Source organism: Priapulus caudatus, unplaced genomic scaffold (assembly GCF_000485595.1).
Source record: "Priapulus caudatus unplaced genomic scaffold, Priapulus_caudatus-5.0.1 Scaffold129, whole genome shotgun sequence".
NCBI classification, from domain to species: Eukaryota; Metazoa; Priapulida; class Priapulimorpha; order Priapulimorphida; family Priapulidae; genus Priapulus; species Priapulus caudatus.
This window is the reverse complement of record NW_014577190.1, coordinates 198,674-210,526: the sequence shown is the minus strand read 5'-3', so window position 1 is coordinate 210,526 and position 11,853 is coordinate 198,674. Positions and strand designations below refer to the sequence as shown.

At 40.1% G+C, this 11,853-nt stretch overlaps 1 protein-coding gene across 1 annotated transcript in view; it reads left to right on the top strand.

The window, feature by feature from the left end:
• Positions 1 to 8,515, top strand: part of LOC106805833 (aminopeptidase N-like) — a 15,350-nt gene extending 6,835 nt beyond the window's left edge. Inside the window, exons 6-16 of the mRNA XM_014807589.1 lie at positions 258 to 412; positions 1,070 to 1,183; positions 1,480 to 1,680; positions 1,917 to 1,982; positions 2,224 to 2,417; positions 3,207 to 3,295; positions 4,667 to 4,794; positions 5,179 to 5,234; positions 5,611 to 5,758; positions 6,881 to 6,960; positions 8,479 to 8,515. Of these exons, the coding sequence (XP_014663075.1) occupies positions 258 to 412; positions 1,070 to 1,183; positions 1,480 to 1,680; positions 1,917 to 1,982; positions 2,224 to 2,417; positions 3,207 to 3,295; positions 4,667 to 4,794; positions 5,179 to 5,234; positions 5,611 to 5,758; positions 6,881 to 6,960; positions 8,479 to 8,515 (1,268 nt within the window). The remainder of the gene's footprint in view (positions 1 to 257; positions 413 to 1,069; positions 1,184 to 1,479; positions 1,681 to 1,916; positions 1,983 to 2,223; positions 2,418 to 3,206; positions 3,296 to 4,666; positions 4,795 to 5,178; positions 5,235 to 5,610; positions 5,759 to 6,880; positions 6,961 to 8,478) is intronic.
• The last annotated feature ends 3,338 nt before the right edge of the window (positions 8,516 to 11,853 follow it).

Sequence of the window (11,853 nt, the reverse complement as noted above, 5' to 3'; positions counted from 1 at the left end):
ACACACACACACACACACACACACACACACACACACACACACACACACACACACGTACACACACATACATACACACCACACACGCACACACACACATACATACACACCACACACGCACGCACGCACGCACGCACACACACACAAACACGCACGCACGCACGCACGCACACACACACACTCACAGAATTGGGAAGCCATATTCTCCAAAGCATATGTCTTTGTATAACGATGTTTCTGGTGTTGATATATAAATACAGAGCTCATCGCTATACCCGATTTCTCTGCCGGAGCGATGGAAAACTGGGGACTTGTGACATATCGCGAAGAACGGATGCTGTATGAAGAAGGCGTCTCAACCAGTGCCGATAAGAAATCCATAGCGCGAGTTATTGGACATGAACTCACACATATGGTATATACTAACTGTAACACTCGTTAATTTAACATAATAATTATATCACATAATTCGAATCATATCGTAAACGGTAATGTTTCGACCGTAGCACTATGTTTCGCAGTAACTGTGTAGACAAATCCAAAATGCGTGCATATAGTCTCCATATATACATACTGCAATAATTGTTTTTGTTCTATTTGAGCGCGCAAAAAAAGAACATAAAAACGTTTCTTTTCTTGGAATTTGCCTGTAAAATATCAGTATGAGCGAACACACCCGAAATCATTTCAATCACGCTGCACATGATGTAATTACACGTTTATTTGTTGCTAGAAAACGATGATAATTAAGCTCAATAATGCAATTAATGGGCGTTGAAGTTCGTTAGCATAAACTCAACTAGCATTCAAAATAAATAGTGAACTATATAAGAGTCGTTAATATAACGTAAAATTGGATTCTTCACAAAAATGTAATTGGATTTGATATATTCTTTTGATAAGACGATGCGGACTGTCTCATAATAGCATCTCTAGGCGCGTGCCGCAAGCGCGTACAAGCGCGTGTGCATGTGGGCTCGTGCGTTCATCTGTGCGCGCGTACCTTTGCCTACATGTACGCACACATACAAAAATAGTTAGTAATTTAAATTAAGGATTTCTCTCCTCGCAGTGGTTTGGTAACCTTGTGACATGTGAATGGTGGGACCATCTCTGGTTGAACGAAGGATTTGCATCGTACTTCCAGTATGTAGGTGCAGATTTCGTCGAGCCGGAGTGGATGTTGGTAAGACAATATCACGCAACTGGAAATGTCGGGCGACTATTCGCGTTGAGTAATGGCTCTGCCCTCACAACATATATTACCTAACAACCGCATGTACGCGCATTAGGTGCCTACTACGCGCAATACTTTAATTGAGGCATGGGCCTAGTAAACAAGTGCTGGGCTACCAAACAAGAATCGCAACGGTTTGATGTGACTATATAAATTCAAGATGCAAATTTATCGGTTAATTTGGTTACATAGCGTGTGGGTGGACCCGCGTTCCGGCGCATGATTTCCGCATTTATTTACAACAGCTCGACCAGTTCGTCGTAGACAATAACCCACTAGCCTTTGCTTCCGATGCGCTGGCGACATCACATCCGGTCGTTGCCGACGTTCTCACAAACTCGGAGATTCAGGGTATATTTGATCGGATATCGTACCAGAAAGGTGGAGCGCTCAGCCAGATGATGCAAGCAATGCTGCACGAGGACGTGTGGCTAGCTGGACTAATGGTGCTAAACACTTTAAAAAATTAACATTGTAGCGAAATAAAGCATCCAGTAAAAAGGAAGATATAATATATCTAGAATTATATATCTGTATATTTTATGTATTACATAGAGCGTCCAGCAACCTAAATGCTATAACCAAAAAATAACTACGTACGTTCTCACGCCTATCCTCCTTATAACTTTCAATGTATAAATACAGCTGCAGTAATTAATAATCGATGTCGTGGTTATTATAGGAGCACCTGAAACGACTCCCCTACAAGACAGCGAACACGGATCAGCTATGGGAATCTATCCAAAGTGTAGGCAACCCACTAGCTATATGCGCATTTAGTTCAAGAAATTGTCGTGTGCGCGTCTAGGAAATTCGCTTTACGTACGAGGCGCCGTTCAGGCCTTGGCATATAAATATGATTTTGACTCGTAATATGACGTGTATAGGATTGGGATCGATACCGCTGCTGCGGGTATTAGAAATGACGGAAAGCTGTGTAAAACAATATAATATGTATGATTTCTTTTCTCTTATTCATTATCGCTTAGGCGGTAGATGCCAAAGGTGTTAGTAGCAGACTAGATGGCATGACCGTGAAGGAAGTTATGGACACCTGGACACTGCAAAGTGGCTACCCTCTACTGAACGTGTCAATTGACTACGCGAGCGGTGACGTCACCGTTTCACAGAGCCACTTCCTCCTGGACCCGACCGGCATTCAGCCACCAGACAGCGATTACGGGTATCGCTGATTTCCTTCCTGGTGATTTCCTTCCTCCTGATTTCCTGGTTTCCTGATTTCTGATTTTGATTCTGATTTTCCTGATTCCTGATTCCTGATTTCCTGATTTCCTTCCTCCCGGTGACGCTGATGCTGGAGAGAGCAGCAGTGACTTTACATATGTCCTCTCTCGGTTGCTTTGTACCCTACCAAGTCAACATTGTTGTAGCAATCATATGTCACATAGACTTGTAAGGAAGGTTTTTAACTGTTGCACTCACACACGTTACACGATGGTACTAGTCGTACACAATGATCGTAGATAATGATGATCAAAGGCGTCGTGTATAATATAGACGGCTTTATTATAACTATATAAAGATGTGCTACGATATAACTAAACACAGAAGTACGTAGTAGGCATGTACTCTTCTTGTGTGCCTCATAATTCTTCCTTCTCTCATTCCATTCCTCTCTCTCTCATCTCCTTCTCTATTGTCTTCTATTGTCGTCCGTATTGATACCCCGGGCGTGTCTTTTCCGTGGCCACGTGTCCTGGTGACGTCCACGTGGCACGGTGACACAGCCCTGGATATCCATTCCCGTATTTCCTCATATATTTTAGTCGGATGTTATGCGGGTGGCTATTAATCAGGTGTCCCTGTCACCTTTCCGAATACGCACGCATGTCGCCCATTATATTCCACTGGCATTAATATTACGTCGCTACAGACTCACTGCACATGCTATGGCGCAAAGTACTAAACGTGAGCGCCGGTGAGACTACACATATTGCTGTTCGTCTAACAGGTACAAGTGGGAAGTTCCGTTCTTTTACACGACAGCAAGCGAAGGTACCTTTGAGACTCCGAATGTTGAGTGGCTTCACCCAGACCGTGGTGAGTTCCGTAACAAATATCCCAACAAAAAATCCCCTATCGTTGAACTCTCGCATTTAGTAATTATTTCTGAATTTCTTTCTTTCTTATTCATTCATTCATTCAGTCAGTCAGTCGTTCGTTTGTTCATTAATTAATTAATTAATTAATTAAGTCAGTCGTTTGTTCATTCATTCATATCATTCATTCATTCATCCATTCATTCATTCATCCATTCATCCATTCATCCTGTCATTCATTTATTTATTTATTCATTCATTCATTCATTCATTCATTCATTCATTCACTCATACATACATACATACATACATACATACATACATACATACATACATACATACATACATACATACATACATATCATTTACATACATACATAAATACATACATACATATCATAGCATACATACATACATACATACATACATACATAGCATACATACATACATACATACATACAATACATACATACATACATACATACATACATACTACATACATGATACAACTACATACATACATACATACATACATACATACATAACATACATACAACTACATTACATACAAATAGCATACACACATCACTACACACATACACTACAACACAACAACCACCAAGCACACATACATACATACATACATACAAATACATACATGAACTACATACATACATACATACCATACATACATACATACATCTCATACATACATACATACATACATCTACATCATGAGCATCATACATAGCATCTACATACATACAATACATACAGTACATCATACATACAGTACATAAGCATAATACATAACATACAATAATACATACATACATCATGACATGACATACATGAATCATGCATGGACATAATCATACATACATACATACATACAATACATACATACATACATTACATACATACATACATACATACATATCATACATACATACTAACAGCACCACAACACACACACACACACACACACACACACACACACACACACACACACACACACACACACATACATACATAACGTACTTACTTACTTAATTAATTAATTCACCTTTTTATTCTTTCATTCATTCATTCGCTCTCTAATACAGCCATCTATCGAGCTTGATCTGGTTCTTCTTTTTCATGCACATTTGCTATATTTCCATTTCATTCCTATTTATTCTTCGGCTTCGTATTATATCTCCTCTAGACATTTCGTACTCTTAGAATTCACGCAATATCTGTCAGTACTTTCCATTCACATCACGTTTAGGGGAAAGCTTAGATAAAATATATAGTGAGGGGATGCGTTGCTTTGTTCGTAAGCGTTTCGCGCAGTAATTGTATTACTAAGAAGATTTTCCTTGTCGTGCAGACGTCGAGATGACCATCTCAGAAAATAACTGGCTTATTGGAAACGCTGGCGTGAAAGGTTTTTACAGAGTCATGTACGACGACAAGAACTGGGAAAATATCATTAACCAGCTTAAGGATAGTCACACGGTATAATACACGTTTTAGCCGGAAACGCTTTTGGAAACGAAAGCCATAGTTTGTCTGAAAATTTTCGGAAATGAAAATAAATATGTTACGGGTAACATTAGCAGAATTTTTAGCGATATTTAGTAATTATGCGTTTACGCGGAGTTTATAAAGCAGAAATGTTGTTTTAGGTGTGAACATCTTTAATCTAACTGCGACATTTCTATACAATCCTAATAATATAATGGTTTACAATGGTAGCCGGGATGCAGCAAAGGGTTAATTGTGATATACGATGATAACATTTATCCGTTGTCCATTAATTTTTTCGTGGAATAGCCTGTTTGACATTGTCCCGGCAGCGATGTTGGCGTATATAATATCTGCTTTTTTTAAATCGTCTAGAAAATTAACACTAGGAACAGAGCTCAGTTATTTGAGGACGCTTTCACGTTGGCCAAGTAAGTACTATTCGTGTCAAAAACGCTTTTGTTTCTTCTTTACCAGCACAATTGCTTATAAGACATACTTTTCCGTTTCTGCTGTTTACTTTATATTAGGCCTACATCTTTTCTATGTAACATCATGTGAGATATCACTTACAACAGATGTAGACTACGAGCAATATTTTTTATGATTTATTTCCGCACCGTGTTAACATGATGGAAAAAATATAGCGCACCATACCGTCAACCACGAATAATTAATAAATTAGAAGCAATCTACGCATACACACAATAATAATTTTACACGTCCACAGATGACTTTTACAGTGAGATCGAATGACAAATATAAGCATATGACATGCCATTTTCATTCTCCTAACTGTTCACCTAGAGCTCTACTGATGAATCAGACACATGCGCTAGAACTGACTGAATATCTGAATGATGAAAGCGACTATCTACCATGGCACACGGCTCTAACGCAGCTCAGTTATCTAGACCTCATGTTGAGTAGATCATCCTCTTACGGTCTTTTCAAGGTACTACATCTTGCATTTAGTCAACTATGAATACCATTACAAGATATAATGAATGCCACAGCTTTCTATCCATTAAACGTCAATTGTGTGTCTGAGCAACAGTTGCCGGTCATCGTTGGTCGTATACTGACCAACAAATTCGACGGTGCCCGTTCTTCGGAATACGGGGGTATATTTACAGAACTACTAACGCCAGGAACTCTCGAGTTAACTGTAGACATATACAAATACATGTGTTTGTATATATTTATGAATTAACTAACTATCTGGCTATCGTATGGATGTTTTTCTTAGATCGCTTGACAAGGTAGCCAGAAATTTTATTCGTTTCCTTGTAATTTATCGGGCTTGATCAACGCAATCAATCTAATTCACACAATCAACACGTTATGCTTAGCAACTTTTATTCAGGCAGCTAACGAATGACGAAAATATTTGTATACAACAATTTTTATGTTTACCTTTTTATCAAGTGATGCCTATGTTAGCCAACTGCTCGCTTTGATAAATGAAGCATGCTCTATTTGCTAATGAATAACTATCAAAATTTACCTCTTCATCTTCATCATCATTCTATATTCTTCATCACTTCTTTATTCCTCCTTAAATTTGCATTTTCAAAGTACTGTCCAAGAATCCGGAAAATTCGAAAATCCGAAAATCCGAACCGACCCAATCCCCGAGCAGTCCGGATTTTCGAATTGGGATAACGTATGCTATCGCAATTCTAATGACATTTCGCGTCTCTATCTCTCGTTATGGAGTACACAATAATCTCAAAGGATGCGTGAGATATTGGTATAAGTGCGATACATATATATAAACTGCACAATATATTGCATGGGAATGCATGCAATTTTGCGGTTATGGTCGGAATGCTGTCACTATCAGGCTTGAGAAGGATTAATAATGGCGTATTCGCTAAACCATACCACGTTATATAGGATGGACTCTGTGAGTAATCAGTAAAGGTACAGTTACATTGCTACCGGGTACTCGCAGTCTTATATTGGTAGGGCCAACAAACCTGCCATATACATGCCGCTATTTATTGCCACGTTGTTATTTGTTGGCGAAGCAAGTTTTCCGGGTAAATTATCAAGTTGTACGTTATCGTTATAGGCTTACATGGTGCTACAGATAGACAAACTATATAATGAGATTGGCTGGCAAATCTATAGCGACGAAGAGCAAATGAAAACGTGAGTATAATAATACATAAATTAATCATTTACTTTACTTACAGTTATCCTGCTACTATACTAATAATGCTAAGGAAATATAACGATTAGTTTCAATAATAATTTCTTGAAGAAAAAATTTATTGGCATAATTGACTAAGATATTTAAAATTGTTCATTGAAAATCAATGCTGTAATGGAGACTGGTCACGTATTGGTGCGCGCGCACACACACACGCGCAGCTCACACACGCGCACTCACGACAACGCGCACACGCCCCCGACGGCACACGCACGACGCACACGCACACGCACAAACAAGGGATCACACACGCGGACAGACACCACAGCCAGCGCACGGCACCCGCAGACACAGCACACACACATGGCACGCCACGCGACGCACGTACGCACGCACACACAGCACAACACACACCACACACACATATATACACACACAGCACACCATACACAGCACACACACACACACACACACACACACACACACACTGATGTGTAAAGGACTACGCAGCGTACTTCTGAGTACATCACGCACAAAGACTTGGCGGGAGCATTTAGTGACTAATCTATGCGGCCAGAATAACTGAATGCAATAAATATAAAAGAAAAAGCACAATGCTTTACTGCATGCTTGAGTCTGTCTTTCGGGGTTCGGAAAGAGGGCGGGGCGACGATGCTGATGATATGTGCGCCTATTTGCGATCTTCCTTTTATATGCGGACGTGCTTCCGGATTTTCCGCATCTCTGGGCCATTAACTGCAATTCCGACAACGCTTGGCCATTCGATACGTTTATACGTTGCTAAAATCCATATTGATGTAGTATACATTTTCCTCTATTTCTATTTGATCTCGAGCCGCTTTGCTGTTGAAACACGCAAATTGTTTGGTTTTGAATCTAGGTCACATAGGGCTCAACAATTTTCCGGGGCATGCAATTCTGTGAATGGACCGCTACATGTCATTTACATTGTATAGAGTAATCATTTGCCTAGACATTTTGCGGCCGTACACATATTACATCATAAGATCCGTTTCGTCGCGTCGCGTTCGTCGTCCGTTCGCGTCCGTTCGTTCCGTCGTTCGCCGTCCGTCCGTTCGTCCGTCCGTCCGTGCCGTCCGCTCCGCTCCATCCATGACACCAGCCATCCATCCATCCATGCCATCCATCGCATTCATTCATATGCTATCCATCTATAAACAGACTTGCACACACAGCCAGCGGCGCGCGCGCGTACACAACACACATAGCATACACAACACACACACACACAACACACACACACACACAACAACACAGACATGCCACACGACACACCACACACACACGCCGCGCATATAATATATATATAGATATATTATATATATATATATATATATATACTATTGTTCATACAAGCGACGGCTGTATCCTAAAAACATGGTGATGTCGTGAACAAGCTTAAGTAAGTAAGACTGTGTTAAGCGCTATATTGGAAAATGCATCTGATCATGCAGTAACATTTGCCGGTGTCTCAGGTTTAGCACAGGTGGAGCTGTTTACCGCGGAATGTAAATACGGACATGTGGACTGCGTCCAAAAGCGGCCACCGATAAGTATAGACAGTGGATTGACTTCTTGGATAAATGAGTAAGCTAACACAAACTTAAATAAAAAGTTTCAAGTTGTAGATATGACTTTGGAAAATAATGATGTACCCCGTGCTACCATGATGATCTCTGTCAAGATACAGGGACAGCAGGCTGGTGCATTCAATACTTAGAAAATTAAGAATGAAAAATAAAATACGTTACTCGGTGAAAATGATGCAAAGAATCATTCGTATTAATTCATGTAGGCAGAGCATACAAGCTAAATCCATGTTTGGCTAGATACTTAGCGCGACTGGTTTATGAATTTGCAGCATTGCTGCCGCAGACGTGCAGGAACTAGTGTATTGCAGCGGCATAGCCGAATGGAATGAGGATGGAATGGAGCTTCGCAATGGGAGCAAATTTTAAACAGCTCCAATGTCGGCATCTGAAGAAAACCAAGCTGCTCCTCAATGCAGTGCCACGAACGAATGTGGTCTTTGAAACGTACGTAACACTTAGCGAAAAGTAGGCGGTTTTTTGTAATACGCCTAAATTAACGATCCACTAAAGGACCGGCTGCATGGAATGGCGTGCTTGCAGCATAGTGATGTTTTTTGCATGTTTTATGAAGCGATAGCGATATATATACGTGATAGTGATTGCAGTAAACGTGATAAATGTGGCTGTGGCAGCATCGCGTTTTATTAAGCGACAATTAGTATGATCCCCGACATTGTAAGCATTTTTTGTCATTTTACACCTTTTATTTATATTTAATGAACAATATAAATTAAATTAAGCAAATTAACAATAGACGAAGCATGCGGGCGGGCAACAGGTAACCAACGGCGCATGGCGATTTGCTTGCGCAATGCCAATACACCATCCTTTATAGTAAAGAAGGTAGGATAATCGACGCGATGTGGGTCTAATTACTAAGAGAAGATACAAAGCCGGCGAACAGGCCGATGTAATGGCCGCGATATTTCATCTCGCTGTCACACAGGTTTCTTAAAACGAGCGTCTAGGCTTATGATGGTATCGAAAAGGACACAGCTGATAGCGTCATAAGCTACGTGCTAATAAGCGTCGTAGGCAACGTGTTAGGCGTGGGACTTCCTTCGTGAGACTGGTCAATACGCTTTACGGACGGCTACAAGCACAGTTTCTCTGCCATGGAAAGCGCAATGGTTAAGAGGCTGTACTGACCGTTTTTTAACAGCGCAGTGGAGAGGGCAGGATCGAGGTAATCCAAAATGTAGAAGCGGAGTTGCGATTACCCGTTACTGGTTCCCCTAAGTAGTATATTATTAGTATATACAGTCTGCAGGCCTTACAATAACCTCTTCTAGAGATAGTTTCATAGGTTTTTTTATAAAAGACGTTATTATGGGTTTAAACGGGTATTTTTCTAAAGTGGGCAAATAAGTATATTGTTAAATAAATAGTACATTTTTATATTAAAGTGTTTTGTTATGAAAATACACCTTTCAACATTTAGCAACGGCAGAAGGCATTTAACTTGTAGTCAGTGTATGGTGGCAGTAACATTCATCTAGTGAACCACAATGGTAATACACATATAATCAGAGACCTAATTAACCTGATATTTCATGTAGAAAATTAGAATAGAAACCATAGCAGCTCATAAACCATCACCCATATGAAAAGGTTATGTCATGCATGAATTCTTCATAAGTTTCATTATATATGCTGGGGGCATCTCCCAACGGGGTATACTCGCTAGAACGTCATGCAAATTGCTAAAAACACTTGTAAACAACCTTAAAACGGTGTATCGATAATATTGTTATTTTATAAGACAACTTATTTAAAAAATAAAATACTGTATTTCGTACATGAAATATTTTAAAACTAGCAAGCAGATTAAAAATATAGTGTTCTTATAGGTATATATTATATATAGTATTTATATATAATATGATATATATATATATATATATATTATATCAGGTTACTGACAGATTCTAGAGTTTTGTATGGGTTTATAGTCCAGCTGGGAGGCCGCATGGTCTTAATGGGTTGACGTTCTTAATTGTCGCGAAGTCGCCATCAAATATTGAGTATGAATAGATAATCACAGCAAAGAGGAAAGTTTACTTATCACGTAGTGCCCTCAATGCGTTGATTTACGTAATGCAATACTCAACATGCGCTAAGCTTATAGCCGCTAGTTTAATTAAAAAACAGTTATTTATAAGAAACGATAATTAAAAGCAAAAAAGTGGAAAAAGGGTGATTGTCAATTGCGGAATTCATATTAGGTGCGTTCACACTGCGAGGCGGGAATGTAGTGGGATGCAAATCTCGGGTTTTTGCATCCCGCTCGAAATACCGAGATTTTTACCGAAGTGTGAACGCCAAATATCTCCAATAAATCGCGCTCCAAATAGCGGCGTCCAATCGCACTTCCAACTGCGGGCTATTTGGAAATAGCGCGATTATTTGGCACCGACGGCGTGTTATCCCGGCTCGGCGATTAGCGAGATATTTCCGCACTGTGTGAACAACGACACAATTATCTCCTAATTATCTCGCTATTACGGATTTGAGCATCGGCGGTTTTTCTTAGTGTGTGAACGACGCCTAGTTACGATGTATCAAACGAAAGCTCGTCAGGCGACAGCATGTTGGGGCGTGTATTTTGGCAGGTTGGAGGCGGGTTTTTTAACAGAGAGCAATTTCTAAGACGAAGGGTTTTTGGTTTTCCAGAGGCTTATTGGAAAAGGTGGCGAAAGAGAAAAAGATTTTTTCAAAGCGCAAAACGGTTTTTTTTAAAGTGGGAGAGTTCCCGTCAAAACGGCGGAATTTTGTCGAAGAGCTGTGGTTAACAAACACGTAAACAAGTTGACGGCGCGCGGACCCCCGTCTAAATTGGCGTGACAGGAGAAGAGAAGGCGAGAAGAGGAGAGACGAGGGAGAGAGAGAGAGAGAGAGAGAAAGAGAGAGAGAGAGAGAGATGAGAAGAGAGAGAGAGAGAGAGACGAGAGTAGAGAGCGAGAGAGACGAGAGAAGAGAGAGAGGAGAGAGAGAGAGAGAGAGAGAGAGATAAAGAAGGCCGGCCCGCGGAGAGAGAGTACTCTATCCTTTGTACTCGCTGATATTATAAACGGGGAGAGAGAGAGAGAGAGAGATAGAGCGAGAGAGAGTACTCTATCTTTGTACTCCTGATATTATAAAGCAATTACCATTTATTGCCAATTCCAACTTCAATTTGCAACCATTCACGCATTACAAATATATGACAAATATGCGATTATATTTATTCAATCACAATTTAATTATGCCCGGAAGGTA